We start from the raw sequence: 19,997 nt of genomic DNA on the forward strand, positions 1-19,997 counted from the left end.
CTGATAATGTCTTATATCAATACAAATAGTAACACCATGTTAAGTTTTTAAGTCAAAAAACAGGAAACTGGAAGGCGGCACATGTTCTTCACATCGAAACTCTTTGACCACAAAGTCTCATATGTAGCATCACAGTTCACACACAGGAAAACAAAAAAATTTGTATACATTTCTAATGTATTAAATGCATATATTTTAAATATATTAAATATATAATGCTTAATTTGAAATGCTGAAGTTCAGAATAGTTTAGTTGCTAATTTAATGTAACTTTCAATTTGAAATGCAAAGGTCCTCACACAGACAACAATGCTTCCTGTGCATCAGGTGACTGTTTTTTGTTGTTGTTGTTGTTTTAACAGGGGTCCGTTCTTCGTACCTCGCTAAGTAAGTTAGCCGGATTTGATTGTTGACGATTTCGCGTGATCTTGGATCATTCGGTTCTGCGAAGCTCATCCGGGACTTGCTGTCATAGCAACAGATCTGTAAGCGTAAACCTGCTCGGGAGCAGGCTTACTTTATGTAAACAGGATTAGATCGCGGCCACTCAGGTATGTCCGCTGCATTTATACGAAAGCAACAGCGATATTTCTCCACTGTTTTTCCACAAATAAATATCATCAATGTAACTAAAGATAATGCAGCATTTGATTCTTTTATTGATTTCATACAGATACATACAGGTCATTTCCTAAAAAAAGGGAAATGTACTATTAATCATTCTATTACATGTATTTGATTATTTCAGATGTAATTCATATTTTAGAGTAGTAATAGTAAATTACTTCGTGCAATCAAGATGAGAGACCACGACTATAAAAGCGAAGGTGGATTTGGGAAGTCTGTCGCAGCCATGTCCTGTCCCGTTCGTACGCAAGCAACCCATTGCGGAAGGTGCAAGATTGATAAGGAGAGTTTACAGAATTTAGCGTATATTGCGGGATAGACAGGATCCTTTAGCTCAGCGTGACAGTGTGCTCATAGAGAGATGTCGATTTTCCCGTGAGGGTATTATTCACTTAACCAACTTGTTGGATCCCTATGTTAAGAGTTCCACTCACCGTAATATATCTATATATTAGGGGTGCAACGATACTCGTATCGATATTGAACCGTTCGATACAGTGCTTTCGGTTCGGTCCGCGTGTGTATCGAACAATACAACATTTTTAATTTATTTTATCAACTTTTCTTCTGACGATGCTGTCTGTGTTGAGAGCTCAGTGGATCTGCGTTTGACTACTCCGCCTAGGCTGCACTGTCGAGCGCAGATCCACTGAGCGCAGCGCAAGCTAGCAAGACAGAAGCTAAGCTCTGTCAACATGGCAAATTGAACCTCCCCCGCCCGCATTCAGATCTGGCTTTTGGAACTATTTTGGTCTTCATGTGAAGCATGACCCTGAAGGTAAGCATCATGGACAAAAGTAAAACAGTATGTAGGATGTGCCACGCAATGCTCAATTACATGGGTGGGAACTACTGTGTTAGCGCAGTTAGCTCGTTAAAGTGTTGACTCCGTCCAGCCCCAAGCACGGGTCGATCCGCGGTAGCTCGTTAAGGGAGATTCGCCGTGTTGTGGCGTTAACGTCATTTCAGATTAATGCTGACAGCACTCGTGGGAACACAATGAATATGACTGCACATTTACGCCGACATCATCCTAGTGCAAAGACAATTGGAAGCAGACAAAAACAACAAGCATGCATGCTACAAACTTTACCCGAGTCATTTAGACAGCTGTTAGCACATGATTCTCCTTATGGGGACCTGATATGTTTAATATGCTGCTGAGAATATACCCCAGAAGAAGCGTATAGTATAGCTTTTATTTTGGAAAGAGCCATTTTTCTGTAATAAACTCTCTTTTCCAAAGATGAGGGATTTCTCCATCAGATTTATTTTTTTATTACTTTGTTGTTTTAGCAACATTACATTTAAAAACTGTACTTTAAAGTTAAAATATATATTTATAATTTTAATAAATGACAAATTAAAGAAGCATGAACATTTTTTTGTATCGAAAAAATATCGAACCGTGACACCAAAGTATCGAACTGAACCGAACCGTGAATTTTGTGTATCGTTGCACCCCTACTATATATATATATATATATAGATATATATATATGTAATCCGTTACTAGTCAGATAATCTTAAAGTTTTTTTATTTTATTGTGCCTGTAATATAAGAAAGTATATATATTTTATATATATATACTTTTATATAGGTTCCTATATACAAAAGTCTCACACCCTCCCTGTAGTCCTTCTACATGTCTGCATCATGTTGTTTGTGTCTGTATTGTCTGTCCACTCTGTTAACACTAGAACCACCACTGGAACCTCAAAGCTTTAAGAAAAAACAACCCCCCCCAAAAGATCTCACATTACATGACTTTTCCTAAAATGGGGTTAATCATCAAATACTGCATGTTTAAGTGAGATGGATCAAACGGAAAAAGCAAGTCACTTCACCTCATAGAAATTAATATGCTGCCACTTCTGGTGCCAGGTTATTGTTTACACAGATTTTAACATGAAGGCTCGAGCAGAGCTGGTCAGAGTGGGGAATGTGTGACTGACTGTCTGGAAACCAGGCAGGTTCCTGGCTGTGTGCAGGCAGGTTCCTGGCTGTGTGCAGGCAGGAGAGGACTCAAATGCAGACTCATGGAGGCAAAGACAACACAGCTTTATTTGCTGGCTGGTAAAACAATACAAACCACTCTGGGAAATAATATAAACTAGACACACACAACCATGAGGGTACAGAAAGAAACACAGGACTAAAGTCCACTGAGGGCAAACGAGGGGATGAGACACAGCAGGGAAACGTGGGGGAAGCAAAACCAGAAACACTGATGTGAGACAAGGGCCCTCCCTAGCTTAGCCTCTTGGTGGTGGGAAACTGCACAGTGAACCACTAGGTCATGTATGCTTACTGCACCAGTTCTGTCTGATAACTTTGGCTTATTTGATTCTGCATGGTGAACACAGACATGGGGAGGACACAGTTCAGTGTACTTCTAGTGCCAGTGCCAAGCTCAGATAATTGGGGAGGGTTGTGTCATGAATCAGTCATAAAATATTTAACAAATCAAACATGTAAATCATCATGAATGAGCTTAGCACACTGGTTCAGTCTGGGTTAACACTGACTGCCCCTGGTGCTGTTGTGTGTTTTCTTCAGTTTTGATTTTCCTTTCTACACTTACATTTTAATTTGAGTTCTCCTAACTTTCCTATTTATCGTTTTTGAATACTCTTCTGTTAAAAATTGTGCAACATTTAACATTTTTCTCCAAGATATATAAACAAAACAAAAAAGATACATATGCAAATAACAAATTTTATGATTTAGAAACTAAGAGATAAAATACATATTCTAAAGATTAATTCCATCCTGCTCTTTCTGAGTGTTTCACTCTCAAAACAAGATCAAAATACTTTTTGGCTTGCATGTTAGATTGTAAGAATTAGTTATAGCCAGTTTTTGCAGTGATCCTGATTAATCAGAGGATGATCCCTGCAGCTCCAGGCGCAGCTCACACAGAGCAGACAGGTACTCTTCATTGTCCTTGTCATAGTTCAGAGCTTTCTCATAAAAAAAAGCAGCTTTCTTGCTGTCGCCCTCAGCTCTGGCCACCTGACCCAGCAGAGCGAGAGCCTTGCCATCACCCCGATTCTTTGCCAGACGTCTCTCAGCGATCTGCTTCAGTTTCTGCAGGAAAAAATAGAGGAACAATGAAATATTAATTTATGTTCCAATGAAGTAGATTCTGTTCATCTGGACGTAACGTTTTCAGTGGGAGAAAACATTACAGTCATTATGCTTTAATTAAAAAAGCGACATTTTGAAATTTGAACTCTGGATGCTAAAGGATCTACCTCCCATCCTACATTTAAATAGTATAGACACCACAAGTAAGCCCGCAGTCTGAGGTTGAATTGCTCTAATGGGGTGATATGGTACCATAAGGTCTTTAAGATAAGATGGGGCCTGATTACCAGCTTAAAATGTTTCTAAGGGGAAGAGTTTTCAGGGGACAACAGAAGGAGAAAAGCTATACAGAGGTGTGTAAGACTGCAACTCTGGATAGTCACTTGGGGGGTTTTCATAAATTTGGCCAGACTTTCTGAAATGAAAGGAGTTTCATCCAAAGTGAGACAGATGCCACATCTCCTCACAAGACCTAGTGAAAGACAGTACCACTGGCAGTCACCAGTAGTTTTCAAAAGGTAAGTTGAAAACAGTCCTCAGGAGCACAAGTAGGTGGTATTGAACAAAACATTTAAATCAAGCGAGCTTTGATATGAGGTTTTGCTCACACAGTTAATAACAACACTGAGTTTATATAACACGTAACCTTTGTTATGTCTCTAGTGCTCACCTTAGCACACTGTCTCCACTCATATTTTTTCAGTGGTATCAGCAGCCCCTGCAGAGAGAAAACAGCAGAAAACTATCATTAAGATAAATCCATCCAAACCAAGGTCATGTGGTAGATGTGAGCGGTAACATGTTTCACATTACTGCCCTGACACCTCCACCCTCCAAACAAGGCCTGTTAGTTTTCTTCTTTCATTGTTCTTCTTGGGTTGAAACGTGGAACATTAAGAGGCAGCTGCATGTCTAACACTGGACATCAGCTGCCTCACCTTGGTGTAATTTGCCCTCTGATGAATCAGCTACCTGTCACCTTCATTTTTTCTTCAGTGAGGACCAATCAGAGTCTGGCACCTAGAAACTTACCTTGGTATAGTGAGCGATGGCTTGAGCCTCATTTTTTTTGTGATAAAGATGAAAGTCACCGCAGCGCTGATGGATAGTCTGACAATCCTTTTCCTCCTCCACCTCTGGTAACTTCTTCAAGCACTGCTGATAGGCCTCCTCAGCCCTGAGAAACAAAGAGATGATGAGCAATTTACAGCCAGAGGAAAGAAAGGAGGAAACCCTGCATCTTTGTTTAGACGGGTACCTGCTCATATCCCCTGCCTCTGCATACAGCAGTGCCAGATCAGCCCACGCCAGGACAAAAGGTCTCTTCCTCTTCACAGATTCTTCAAGGTGACTGATACAAATACGCCTCCACTTACGCACCTTTTCTGTGGAGCATTAAAGGATGATTTGAGTTGTGTTAATTAAAGAAAAACATGCAGTATATTTCTGTGTACCTCTGTTGCTGAAGGGCCTGCGACACTCCTCAGCAATTATTTTCTGCTTGTAGCACAGAACCAGCTGGTAGTTGAAGGAAGATAATTGATCGCCCCTTTTCAGTCCTCGCTCAAACACAACAATAGCCTCATCCAGTCGTTTCTGCAACACATTTAAAAACACTAATCAGATACAAATATTCAGATCAATTTGAGGATAAAAGAAGAAAAATAACAGAAGAATGGTTTAAACTCTCTTAACAGCTATAAATGCAAACACTGGAAAAGTGATGAATTTAGAAGGAAATTCTCTCTTGTTCACACCAGCAACTTATATAAATGCATGAAAGTCTATAAAAAAGAAAAAAAGGAGGGAAAGGGGAAAAAAGACGAATGGAATCCCTCAGACAAACCCAGACTCCAAGCTCAGGAGACAATCAGGAGACAGACACTATCTCTACTTTTAAGATTAGGCTTAAAACTTTCCTTTTTCCTAAAGCATATAATTAGGGCTGGATCAGCATTTCGGCTCTGCTTTTTGTAAGTGATATGGTTCTATATGCTCATCAGGTTTTGGCCTCCAACTTGCACTGGAGCGGTTTGCAGGCAAGTGTGAAGTGGCAGGAATTAGAATCTGCACCTCTAAATGAGAGGCCATGGTCCTCAGCCAGAAAAGAGAGGAGTGCCCACTCTGATTCAGGGACAAATTACTGCCCCAAGTGGAGGAATTGAGGTGTCTCAGGGTCTTGTACACGAGTGAGAGGAGATTGGCAGATGGATTGGTCCTGCAGCTGCTGTGATGCAGATGCTGCCCCGGTCAGATGTGGTGAAGAAAGAGCATAAAAGCAAAGCTCTTGATTTACCGGTCGATCTACGTCTCTACCCTCACCTATGGTCACAAGGTTTGATGAGATGAGATTGCAGATGCAAGGGGCAGAAATTAGGTTTCTCCAAAGGGTGGCTGGCCTCTCACTTTGAGATAGGGTGAGGAGTTTGGGCCGTCCAAAAGGGGCTCAGAGTAGAGCCGCTGCTCCTCCACATTGAAATAAGTGGAAGAAGATGGATGGATGGATATTCATAAATTTGAAATTTAATCAGTGTGTCTGTACTTACCATGGGAAATTTATGATACTTCCTGTAAAACATTAATACAAATTTGCAGCAGTGGACGCCACAGTTGACTGTCTACCTCAGGTTTAATGACTGATTCTTCTCGTCCCCAAATCAGTACAGTATCAGGATTAAGGAGAGCAAAAACACCCAAGCTGTTCAGGATTACAAAATAGGAAAGGAAATGAAGGCCTAAAGCCAGCCAGCATCCCTAGAGATTACGGAGTTGTTCTAAAAACTCCCAGGAGCCCAAAATGAACACCAAACTTTTGGAGATTCATATGAAAGTCAAGGACAGGTTTTATAACCTTTAAATAAAGTGTCTTTATTGACCTGGGTGCTGTTGATGATGCTCTAATAAGGCTTGTATGGTTGAGGAGGCCTTAAAGTTGATGGTGAATGTGCTTTCATTTAAAGACAGCAGCTAATGGCATGAATGGTGGGCCCAGAAAGATTTCCAGACTAGAATCTTGGACCTCTATCATCTGGTACCTTTACCCTCAGGTCAGGCAGAGTTGGAGTCTGTTGGTGGTCTCGTCTCCTCACTGTCACCAAGTGGTTAACATTGAATTAATTTCTAAGTATAACACTGCAGGTGCCTTGACATACTGTAAATAATGTTAGAATAGTTTCTATGAAGAAAACGTTTTCAAAAAACTGAGGATGAGTCTCTACAGACGGATTTCTTAACTTTTGTTTGGTCTGCTGTTACTAAGCCAAAGACCCAGTAAGCAGAAGTAAGAATTTATAAGACCAAAGTTGCAGACTTACCCGATTACGTAAGTATTTTCCTGAGTGGCGGAGGATATGAGGGTTATCAGGATCATTTTCTAGTGCTTTCATCACCAGACTCTCAGCCTCTTCGTATTTCTTATAGGCCGCCAGCTTCGCGCCCAGCATGCACTGCAGAGCAGCGTTATTTGGGTTGATCTCCAATGCAAAGCGAAGCTGTTTGATGGCCTGGGATTCCTCATCTTCCTGTAAGTTTTCTAAAACCCACTGCAGATGAGAAACTGGTTAGTCCACAGTTTCTTTTGCTTGAATAAATATTAGTCATTGAAACTTCTAAAAATTATACTGACGCTGAAGTAACCGAGGCCACTGATGGAGCCCTAAAGTTTACTCTCATCATTTGGTGCTGTCTTGATTTTAGGAAGTCCTCTTATAGCTCATCACCTACTGTCATTAAAGCTGCTGATATTGGGATCGTTGAGTTATAAATATCTAGGTTTGGTACTTGACTATAAACTGTGTTTTGAATCTCATGCTGATGCCACTACTAAAAATGTTCAACAACGACTGTTCTTTTTAAGGAAAATGAGATCTTTTAATGTCTCATCTGAGATGTTGTCTTTGTTTTATAGAAGTTTTATCGAATCTGTGATGTCCTTTTGTATCGCTGCCTGGTTTGGTAACCTGACGGTGAAGAATAAGAATCGGTTGGGACTTCTGGTAAAAACTGCAAGAAAATTTCAGCATGCTGGCAAGATGGACTTTTGGCCATTTACAATAAAAATGTGCTGAGTAAGGCTCATTCTATTATTAATTGTTTGAACCATCCACTTCACAGTGAGTTTGAGTTGTTGCCTTCCGGCCGCCGTTACCTCCGAGGAAGACCAAAAGACTCCAGGTTTCTTTTATCCCCACTGCATCTTGTCTCCTTAATGGCAAATAACTGTCCTTAGACTTTCTATTATTGTCATTATTATTTTATATTATTTTTCTGTTTCCTTTTATCCTGCTGCTAAACTAATCTCCCCTTGTGGGACAATAAAGAATTTGAATTGAATTGAATTGAGGAGGAACATACCCATATAAGGTAATAAACTTTTCATTCTTAGTGTTAAGATTAGTGTTAAGATGTTTATACTATACCAGTATTTTTAAAATGCACAATAAACTTTTTTGCCTTCCAGTAAAAGCTAAATCAAACTATGACTTACTTTTATTTGTAAAGAAAGCAATACTGTTAAATACACCACATTTCTTCTGTGCTCAGCTGCAGTATCCAGATAAACTACATAATTATGCCACATCATTTTTAGCAATTTAGTGATTCCTGGAGCAAAAAGTAACTTTTTGAAAAACTCTGTTACATTCAGAGCATCTTTTAAGTTGAATAAACTGCCCTATGCAATTAGAGAACTAGCGACTATTCATAATAATAATAAAAAAACATTTAAAAGCCTATTTATACAGTTTTAATAAATACTGTAAATATTGTAAGAGGGTAATGTTGTGACCTGTTTTCCGTGTGTATTGTGCCTCAGTGCTTATATTTTTACGATTATTGTGGATGTAAGAGCCAAATCATGTGGATGTTTTGCATCTTTATTACAATCATCTTTATTGTATAATGTTTTATTATATTATACTTGATGGCTTGGGCCCCAGGAAGATCAGCAACCACTATTGTGTAAGCTGATGGGGTTCCTTATGAATAAATAAAAAAATCTCATCATAAAACTGACCTGTTCTCCGTAAAAGAGGACAACAGCGTAGCAGGTGTTCCACTCAACGTCATGAGTCTGTACCTCAAGTGCTTTACGAAAACAGTCGATGGCTTTTGATATAGAAGACCTCGACACCTTAAAATAGGCCCAGCCTTGTTCCCCGTACACCTCTGGAAGGAGACTTCCTGATGAACCAGTGGGATACTTCACCTGCAGAGGGAGAAGGAAGCGTCAGAGGTTCAACAGCAGTGATCATCATGTTTGATCTGATTGGTGTACATACCAGTATGTCCTCGACTCTCTGACAGTAGCTTTGTGACTGTGCAAAGTCTCCATCATGGTATTTCAGCCAGGCCATGTCTCCATACGTCACAATCAGCCGCTTCTCACTCTCATCACCGTAACTCTCCCTGATGGTCTTCTCTGATTGGTTTAAAAGTGACAGCGCTTCCTCTCGTTGATCCTGAAGATACCTGAGGACCAACAGGTCATCAACAGATGTTCAACAGTTGGTGTTTACAACACCTGACAAGAAACCGACTTGAGGGTTCAACTACACCTTGTTGGTAGTTTGACTCAATTAAGGTTTTTATCTGAGGTTCATGACTCCAGGGTTAATTACTGCATTTCCACCAGAAAAACAAGAGTCCAAACAAGCTTCAGGAAACAGATTTATATCAAGATTCTTAAAGAATCAGAAACTTTAGTCCAATACTCCAATAATTTTTCTCTTCCTATCACGTGTGTCTATTAAGGTTGAAATAATGAAGTAAACGTAAAGCAAGCTGAAATTTTTCTTCTAGCTGTAGCTTTGCTATCAATCTGGTAATTACTCATTCTTAATGTTAACTTATGAAGTGAGTTGAACATGAGCAGCCATATCTACTCCAGACAAAATGTTGTTACATGAAATAATTTAAAATTCATCTGTGTTAGCAGCAGGAACACTGCTGGTAGGTAACATTAGCAGAAGAAAGACAGCTCAGGGTTGGATCTGATCCTGAAAACAAAACTATCTCTCTATCATTCAAATATAAATCCTGCTGATGCTGACCACAGTTTCCTTGGATTTGAATGAGCAGAATAAATCCACTTTAGCTTTACTTTCATCAAACAGCTACAGAAACCGTACCTGAAATAAGCCAAAAGGCTGTAGAAGCAACCTGCTCCTTTATATGGACTCTGATGAAACTCTATGTCAATCTCTGTTCGGGTGATCAGTTTTTTCAGGTCTATGTCCAGCTTCAGATCCCAGGTGAAGTGACACTGCAAGTGCTGCAGCCTGCTGAGCAGAGCGCTGCTATCTTCACTGTAAGAGAGTCACAAAGAAAAAAGCTGTGAGGACCATCACAGTGAGAGCATCAAACCTGGACTGGCTGAACCGAGGCTCACTCAGTGCTCTGACACATCTGAGGATCCTGTTTCTACGACCAGCACATGATTAAACATCCTCACTCAGAAACTCTCATGCCAATTCACCCACACTTCCCAGCTCCTCTCCTTGAGAAAATTCAGTTTGTGTGATCAATCAATGAAATCAATGATGTGAAGTAGACCTGTGGTTTGAATCTCACACTGAGGAACCAGAAGAAACTTTAGATGTGGAGAGAGACACAAACACAGGGGGACAGCTAATGTTGTGATACACAGGTTTGTCCTTGTGGAATATTTTTGACATTGTTCTGTTAAATATTTTTGGATATGAGACCACACAATTAGTTTTTGTTTAATTCATTTGATCACATGCCAGTGTTAAAAAGTTTAGTTATTGATGTTAGATGTGTCATGTTTCGGCTGTGTGCAGGCAGGAGAGGCCCCGAACGCAAACTCACGGGGACACGGGAAATAAACTCAAAAGCACTGCTTTATTGCAGACTCAAGGAAAGGATACAAAACTAAACTACACAGTGAGGCACACAAGTGAACACACAGCATGAGGGATGACGCGACACTGATTCAGAGAAACACAGGGTTTAAGTACACTGGGAAGTAATGAGGGGAATGAGACACAGAAGGAGAGCACAGCTGGGAGAAATCAGGACTGACGAGACAAGGAAGCAAAGCAGGACACACTCACATGAGACAGACCTTCAAAGTAAAACAGGAAGTACAACACTGAGACATGAACTTGACACGGTGGAGACAGAGCAACTAAGAAACTGTGTGGATTTTGATGCACAGGGATCGATGTGCACGTGATACAAATCTCAACATTGCAGTGATGTTGAAGGTTGGAAAGTTTAGGCTGGTAGTAGAATGAATGAAGTGCATTCCAAGCAGCACTAAGTGTGCAGCACTCTGTGCACTCCTCAGTGCAGTGCCATGCATTGCTCTCCAGGAACTGAGATTGTTTGCTTGACACTGTTCAGCCACTGTACAGAGACTCTATGCATGATTGTGAAACAACAAATAATAATAATAATAATAATAATAAATTTTATTTGAAAGCGCCTTTCAAAACACTCAAGGTCACTGTACACAGTAGAATAAAAGCAACATAAAAGCAAGCAGTTCACAGAATCATAAAAGCATAAGGCATAAACAAATAAAATAGCAGAGTGGAGAGGTTATGTGGGATAAGCTATTTTGTACAAGTGGGTTTTGAGTTTGCACTTAAAGAGAGAGAAGGTAGAGATATTTCTTAAATCAGGAGGTAGGGAATTCCAGAGTCGAGGAGCAGAGCAGCTGAAAGCCCTGCTCCCCATGGTGACAAGACGGGGGGAGGGGACGGAGAGTGAAAGGGAAGAAGAAGATCTGAGACAACGAGATGGGGCGGTGATCTTAACCAGGTCAGAGAGATATGGAGGAGAGAGATGATGAATAGCCTTAAATGTATACAAGAGTATTTTGAAATTGATGCGATATAAAGGGTCGACTGCACAAGAACCGAAGGGTGAGAGTCCTGAGGTTAAAGTGTTAGTGCAACCTGTGAAAGTAACAAGGGACAAGTGACAGCTGGACTGAAGGGACCAATGAGACCATGTAACACAAACAAAAAGTCACCTCATCCTCTTATTATGTCATATCCAGTATTCAGTTCAACTAATCAAACATAAAAATTTCTAATATGAAACCAACGATTCACAGATTTTTGGACTGTGTTTCTTTGTATCCCTCTCCGTGCACCTGAGCGCCAGGTAAACTAAACTCCTGCTGGATTTAAAGTCCACTCAGGTGGTTCAACTTGTGATAAATGACCGATTATTTATCAAAGATTTGGCAGACTGACCTCATGTTGGAGCAAACAGAGACCTCCTCCTCCTCAGACTCAGCAAAGTGATGACTGAACACGAAGAGTGAGTGGACCGATCTGTGAAGCTGTCACCTCAGTTACACAAAACACAAACAGCCCTTCTCCTGCTGCCTTCAGGGCCCCGATGAAAACAGGTAAAAGTGAGAATCCATCTGCTCGTGTCTCTCCTGTCCTCTCGTTTCCTCTCCTCTCCTCTCCTCTCCTCTCCTCTCGTGAATTTAATGACCATAAATATAAATTATGTTAGGAGACGGGAGGCACACATTTGAGACAGGAGGAAAGCGTACCGACGAGAAGGCTGGCCTTTCTGTTTTACATAACCTCACGAGGAGTCTTTGAAGGCACCACGAGGGGACGTTAAGTTTCGTTTCTGCATCTCAGCTGAGAGCGTCACCGAAGACCACTGATCAGCCATTGGTCTGTAAATAAGTGATTTATCTGTATTTTTTCTGAGGAAGAGAGGGGCTGTTTCTTGTAACATGACGTGAGTCCACATTAGCTTCACAGCAACTTTCTGGTTTCTGAAAACCACCACAAATAATACAGATACTAGTACTAACGGAGGTGGCAAAAGTACAGACAATCCAGGGGCGGATCTAGAAGGGTGGCATGGGGTGGCAAGTGCCACCCTAAAATGATCCCTTGCCACCCCAAGTGCCACCCCAGTTTTGCATATGACAGTGTTGTTTGTTAAAATAAGATAGCATTAACAGTTTGAGCGTAGTTACAGTCAACAGGGAATATAAATGCTAAAACTGAATATATTGCATGTTCCCCCCCTCCACCATTAACAAATGGTTCAGCCCATAGCAGGGACCGGCTTTTTTGTTGTTTTCAGTAGCAAGCGATGCTTATGATTGTGCCAGAGCACATTTTGAACAACTCCATGGGAATTTCGGATTTTACACAGGTGGTTGGATGTTACACTCTGGAAATGGAAGGAAGGTGAGTGTTATTAACTCTCTGTGGTCCACGGACACGCTGCACCTCCAAATCACATGACTAACGTAAGCTGACACAGCAACAAGCTGCAGCCATGCTGAGTCTCTATTTCAGCCCACATTGAAAGTTCTGACTTCAAAGTTTTTAAATTTTAATTACAGGCCAGTAAATCCAGAGTTATGATAATATATATAATCCATGCTTTTTACTAAATACTGTCGTCACGTTTTTGTCTGTGTGTTTTAAGCGTTTTCTAAGGACAGCGCGAAAACAGTAAAGAAAGAAAAAAAAGCCACCTCTTTCTTATTGGTGGAAAAATACACCATGTCGACCAATTAAAAAAAAGTCAACACGTGGGATTTGGTTATTTGGTTGTTTAGGAAGAGGGGAGAGTTTTGGGAGTGACGGTAACGGCAGCAAGACAGAGCCAGCAAGTGAGAGAGAGAGTGAGAGAGAGAGAGAGAGAGTTTTTAGATGTGTTAGATTTGTGACGTTTAGTGTGGAGTGTATAGTTAGTGTGTTGTGTTGTCTTGTGTAGTTGTTCTGTTGTGTAGTCGTTTTGTTTTGTGTGTCAGTGAGGGCACTAATGAATGTCACTAAGGCACATTGCAGTGTAAACACTGTCACTAAGTAGAAAACCAGCGGAGTGATACACCTGCTGTTGTCAGGCCTGCAGGTTTATCCCTGTGCTGTTCTCCTCTGTCTTTTGGTGGACAAACTTTTTTTACTGGCACATCATTTGTGGGGCATCTTATTGCGAAACCTGATTGTTCTCTCATTTTAGTTTTAGTAATATTTTAAATGGTTGTACAAAATGAAGAAAACAGCAGGTGTATTGGCTGCATTTTTAGATAAATAGTTGTATATGTTTATAAATGTACAATTTATATTTGCATTTCAAGTTATAAAAATTTAGTCAACATGCCTGTGGTTTTTTTTTTTTACAGTAAAAAAATACTACTAGGATTTTAAGTTCTTTGTGTGATTTCAGATCAGTAATACTAATGCAGTATGTCAGTGAAAACAACTAAATTCAGTTGAGCTGAAAAGAATGATACCAAACAAGGCAAGGGGAAAAAAATAAAATGAAACAATCTGAGGGTGAAATACAAACGTAAACTCAAAAGGAGTCAAAAATGGCCGGTTGTATTTCAGACCTCGGTGGGTTAATCCAACAAATCATGAAAAATTAGGTTTAAATTTTTGTTCATGACAGTCCAGATTTCTGACATTTTGTGTAATTTAAGCTGTAACAATGTGATTGTTTTCTAACAAATAACAGTGTGAAACTTGAGTTAGACCTGTGTTTGTAAACGAACCGCCCCATGTTGTGTAGCTTTCTGGATTTTATACTTATTGGGCTACACATTTATTTATTATACAGGCTATACAGTACATAATATCAAAACTCACATGTTTTATGTAACTAAAGTGTGTAATTATGTGGGCTACAGACAATAATTAAGTTATAGACTATGTTTATATGAAAAACATGTATACTTAGTGCATTTGAATTATTTTAACCATATGTAACCACCTGCATATGTGTTTGGGGGCTTTGATTTTGCCACCCCATTTGATTTCTTTGCCACCCTCATGCCACCCTAAGAAAATTTCTCTAGATCCACCCCTGAGACAATCTGTAGTTCAGTAGTAAAAATACTCAAGTAAAAGCTGAAGTACGGATTCAACTTCTTTGCTCAAGTGAAAAAAAGTTTTTTAAAATGTAGAAAAACAGGGCCAGGAGTTCCAAAATGATTAAATTAAATATGACATAATTAACTGAAACTGGAATTAATAAATAAATAGATAAACAATTAAATGTCATCAGTGTTGGGGATGAGTTCCTGCCCCAAGTGGAGTATCTCGGGGTCTTGTTTGCGAGTGATGGGAGAAGGGAGCCGGAGATCAACAGACGGATTGGTGCTGCGGCTGCGGCTGCACCGGTCCTTCGTGGTGAAGAGGGAGGTGAGTGAGCTTCCGCCGAAGGGTAGCTGGCCTCTCCCTTAGAGATAGGGTGAGAAGTTCGGCCATCCGGGAGGGGCTCAGAGTAGAGCCGATGCTCCTTCACATCGAAAGGAGCCAGCTGAGGTGGTTCGGGCATCTGACAAGGATGCCTCCTGGGCGCCTCCTGGGTGAGGTGTTCCGGGCATGTCCCACCGGGAGGAGGCCCCGGGGCAGACCCAGGACACGCTGGAGAGATTATATCTCTCGGCTGGCCTGGGAACGCCTTGGTGTTCCCCCGGATAAGCTGGAGGAGGTGGCTGGGGAGACTGCGGTCAAGTGAGCCCTCACTTGCGAAGTCACAGTCAAGCTAGCCGCCCTGCCAGCCGCACCTAAAATGTGGTTGCACTATTCTTACGCATATTACGGTATGGATGCCGACTGGCTTAGAAACGCAGTCTTTTGTGTCCTGACACTATTTAACTTCACAATCCACTCCGTTTTGGTTCATCTCCACTTTTCCCATTGTGATCCACAGCCAAGATTACTGTACGAATCAGAGAAAATTAACAATAAAATTTGCCTAATATACAGTACTGTACTTTTAATATCTTCATCTTTGACCTCAGATTACATATAAACTGTAAGAGGTGCCGCAGATATCTCACTGGATTCTGACTCTAGGCCGTCTCCACTCTTCCCCCTGTCATCCACAGACAAATTTACTGTACGGTTTTCCAGAAAATTGATAGTAAACTTTGCTCAATTTACTCTACTGTACTCTATATATTCCCAACTTTGAGCTCAGATTACAGGAAAACTGTACGAGGTGCCGCAGATATCTCACTGGATTCTGACTCTAGGCCGTCTCCACTCTTCACCCTGTGATCCACAGACAAATTTACTGTACGGTTTCTGAGATTGCTGTGTTAACAGAGTATGACAGAGGCTAAGAAAATATACTGCCTAAAATATTATCAAATTTAAACAAGAAATTACAAAATTTCCACATTTGTTGTCATTGCCGTGTGTTCAGTAGAGCATTATTTAGTCATAAAAAATACATATCATTGAAATATCATCAGTAAAAGAAATACTCTCACTATGTAAGACATGTTAGCAAATTCAGTTAATAAATATTGTATCAAATCTATACAGATGTTTAAAGGCATAATGCAAAGCATGTTTGTTTCTTATGGCTTACAAATGTGTTTGCCTTTAACATAATTTACATTTCATTTGTACAGTTTCACAGACGAAACAATAAAATAAGTTTCCTGAACTGTTCTTCATGGCCAAGATTTTGAATCCTTTTGAGGGTGATGCATTATCCATGAAGGTGAGCAATTTGTTCATTGACCTCTGATCCTCGCTGACTCTGACGCCTCCTAATTCTGCTTCCAGCCTTGATGATTAATTTGTTCTTCCTTTTGGCATCCCTGTCACTGATGCTGTCACCAGTTGTCCACCAGTCTAATCTGCAATTCCAGTGAACCCAGAATTACCTGTATCTTTGTAATGTTTCCAAAATATACACTATATGTTGATGGGCATTGTCCCACTTTTTTTCCTTTACAAGCAGTGTTGGGACTAACGCGTTATTAAGTAACGCGTTACAGTAACTACGTTATTATTGTGGTAACGAGCACGGTAACTAGTTATTATGCCAAAACCAGGAACGCGTTACTCGTTACTGGGATTTAGATAGGCTCGTTACTCGTTACTTCGTGTGGTGGATATCGCGGAGCTTCCACAGATTCAATAACATTAGCAAGTGGTGGAAGCCAGCAGGTGGATGAAGGAAAAGGGAGGCAAGAGGAGAGACCCGAAGCGGCCGCCGGTCCGCGTGTCAGGTGAACTGAACTTCAGGTAAGAAGTTATGACCTGCAGTCTGAGTCAGATATAAACCAAGTTTAGGTGGAGTTTATTTTCGGTATGCTGACATTTTTGTACTGCGTACTAGCTAGCATGACGGAGTTTCTATACAGCTGGGTGGGTGCTATGTTACTGATGTTGAACTTTATTTTGTTCATAAGGTTAATTATTAGAGTTTCCAACCGTCCCGTAAAAAACAGAATTGTCTCGTATTCAGAGAAAATATTTCGCGTTTCGTACTGAGGTGAAAAGGAACACAGTTTGTCCCGGACTGTAGCTACAATGAAAAAGACACAAAGCTGAAGCTGCACAGCTGCCTCTTCTTCTCTCATTCTCTCCTGTTTCTACTTCAATCACGAAACTGATCAATGATCAGCTGATCGGCTTTTCTCTCTTGTTTATTTATCGCCCACTTTGCGCCAGAAAGAGGAAACCAGCGGATGTCGCGTTAAACAACAGCAGCACGTTTAAGCTTGATCAGCTGTTGTTAGAATTTATTTAATATTAATTTCTAGTATCAGCTGATGTTTGCTGGAGCCACAGCTGTAAAGCTGCTGGTCATGATATCGGTTTGGTTATCTGGTGAGAGGGAAACATGCAGATGAAACCAGGAGATGTCCTTACTGAATCATCAGAGCTGAACAGGTGATGGAGAAACAGGTTTACCTTTTAGTCAAAGGAGTTTGCAAAGAAAAGCGTCTGGACTTCTTTGAGTTGCTTGAAGACGTTTCACCTCTCATCCGAGAAGCTTCTTCAGTTCTAAGGTCAAATGGCCGAGAGTCCCAGATTTAAACCCAGTGGGAGTATCCCCCCAAAGAGGGACAAAGGACCCCCTGGTGATCCTCTAATCACATGCGACAAGGTGTGAAAGCGGGTGTGGTACCTAATCAGCCAGGGTTTCGGGTGAGCTCATTGTGAAACCTGGCCCCACCCTATCATGTGATTTCCTGAGGTCAGATGGCCCAGGATGTGAGTGGGCGTTAAGGCGTCTGGTGAGGGAACTCAAAACTGGATTATAGATGGCAGTGTGATAGATAGATGGTCTTCAGACCCAGCAACACACTCAGACACAAACTGGTTCACCCGAAAGACAAAACTCCAAAACACAGACTGAACAACGTGGTGTATGCTGTACAGTGCAGCGAGGAATGCCCGGACCTCTACATTGGAGAGACCAAACAGCCACTTCACAAGCGCATGGCACAACATAGAAGAGCCACCTCCACGGGACAAGACTCAGCAGTCCACCTGCATCTTAAGGATAAAGGTCACTCTTTCGAGGATGCCAATGTTCACATATTGGACAGAGAGGACAGATGGTTTGAAAGAGGAGTGAAAGAGGCCATCTATGTCCACTGTGAGCGACCATCTTTGAACAGAGGCGGTGGTTTACGACACCAACTGTCTGCCATCTATAATCCAGTTTTGAGTTCCCTCCCCAGACGCCTTAACACCCACTCACATCCTGGGCCATCTGACCTCAGGAAATCACATGATAGGGTGGGGCCAGGTTTCACAATGAGCTCACCCGAAACCCTGGCTGATTAGGTACCACACCCGCTTTCACACCTTGTCGCATGTGATTAGAGGATCACCAGGGGGTCCTTTGTCCCTCTTTGGGGGGATACTCCCACTGGGTTTAAATCTGGGACTCTCGGCCATTTGACCTTAGAACTGTAGAAGCTTCTCGGATGAGAGGTGAAACGTCTTCAAGCAACTTAAAGAAGTCCAGACGCTTTTCTTTGCAAACTCCTTTGACTACGATGACCTGGATGACATGAATGAGTTGAAGGGAAGTTATGAGCTGTTTCTGAGAGACAAATAACACCAGGATCCTTTTCTATGTAGCTGACAGCTGGTAACTGTGCAGGGGCGGGTCTAGCAAAGTGTTGCCAGGGGGCCAGGTAGGGCATTAACAGGGAAAGGGGGGGACAAGGAAATACTTTTCTTTATTATTCTCATTTAAAATGTCTCGCTTTAAAAAAAAAATTATCTGAGTCTTACAACAAACAATTGATAGATTGATACATATATACCATCAGAACAGTGTACATCACTGTCACAACAGTGTTTATTTTCATTCAAAGGCTTTATGATTTTTCCTATAATGGTGGGCGGTCTCTAGTCAAAATGCCCGGGACGGATTTTTTTGTCCCAGTCCAGCTCTGTATGCAGCTCATCTGCAGTCTGGTGTTACCTACATCTTCCTATTCAGAAGGCAGAATTTCCAAGTTCTGAGTACAATCAAAAGCACAACGACTGCAGTTTTTGTGTTGGATGTAAAAAGCAGGCTAGAATCATGGCGGCGGTCAACGACGGTCCAGGCGTGGGATTTCTCTCGTGGAAATGTGGGCATTATTTTTTCCTTTCTATTGGTAGGTGGCACAGTGCACTTGTGGCAAGTAAGCAAGCTAGAAGACTGGCAGTCTGGCTGGGTATCCAGTTACGGAAGCAACACATTAACAAGAGAATTCTGAGTAAAACCAAAGTTACTTTCCCTAGTAACTAGTTACTCTGAAAGTAACGAGTAACTTGAAGTAACTGAGTTACTTTTTTAGAGAAGTAGCTAGTAATGTAACTAAGTTACTAATTTAAAGTAACTTACCCAACACTGTTTACAGTAATAATCTCTATGGTTTTAATGACAATTCATATACAGATTGTGGACGTCTTTTTATTCAACACTAAAAATAGTTCCTCATCAGCAGACTGTAGTACAATTTCAGCCTACCGTTAATAAACCCATCCAATGCAGCGTTATCAGAGAAATTATGCAAATGATATGTTTTTATGTACTGGTAATCTATTTATCATGATTCCTGCTCTGATGATTATTTTCTTACCCTTCTGTAATTTTAATAGATAAAGGATGTTGAACATTAAGCTCCAAACAGGATGAATGAGGAAGACCACAGAGGAGAATCATGGATGTAGTGAAAGAATACATGCAGATGGTCTTTTTTCATGGTCAGTATATTTCTGTGTACCTATGTTGCTCCAGGGCTTGTGGAATTGTTCAGCAATTTTCTTCTGCCTGTAGCACAGAGCCAGCTGGTGGTGAAAGAAAGCTGATTCATCATCCCTTCTCAGGCCTCGCTTAAACATATCAATAGCTTCATCCAGTCGATTCTGAAACACATTTTAAAACACCAATCAGATACAGATACAACATCTTGTCAGGTGTTGTAAACATCAGCTGTTGAACATCTGTTGATGACCTGTTGGTCCTCAGGTATCTTCAGGATCAACAAGAGGAAGCGCTGTAACTT

At 41.0% G+C, this 19,997-nt stretch overlaps 1 protein-coding gene and 1 long non-coding RNA gene across 2 annotated transcripts; one reads left to right on the forward strand and one right to left on the reverse strand.

The window, feature by feature from the left end:
* Positions 1-1,192: 1,192 nt before the first annotated feature.
* LOC120436732 lies at positions 1,193-8,188 on the forward strand. The gene is made up of 3 exons (XR_005610566.1): positions 1,193-1,405; positions 7,139-7,241; positions 7,626-8,188. It is a non-coding gene; the product is annotated as an uncharacterized LOC120436732 (long non-coding RNA).
* LOC120436731 (interferon-induced protein with tetratricopeptide repeats 5-like) lies at positions 2,673-12,101 on the reverse strand. The gene is made up of 10 exons (XM_039607587.1): positions 11,944-12,101; positions 9,847-10,023; positions 8,998-9,187; positions 8,733-8,924; positions 7,033-7,260; positions 5,173-5,314; positions 4,977-5,103; positions 4,751-4,895; positions 4,389-4,436; positions 2,673-3,718 (listed from the first exon to the last, which is right to left on the reverse strand). The coding sequence occupies exons 1-10, from the start codon at positions 11,946-11,948 to the stop codon at positions 3,506-3,508; spliced, it is 1,467 nt and encodes a 488-aa protein (XP_039463521.1). The 5' UTR covers positions 11,949-12,101; the 3' UTR covers positions 2,673-3,505.
* Between the last annotated feature and the right edge of the window lie 7,896 nt (positions 12,102-19,997).

Source organism: Oreochromis aureus, unplaced genomic scaffold, assembly GCF_013358895.1.
Source record: "Oreochromis aureus strain Israel breed Guangdong unplaced genomic scaffold, ZZ_aureus HiC_scaffold_100, whole genome shotgun sequence".
NCBI classification, from domain to species: Eukaryota; Metazoa; Chordata; class Actinopteri; order Cichliformes; family Cichlidae; genus Oreochromis; species Oreochromis aureus.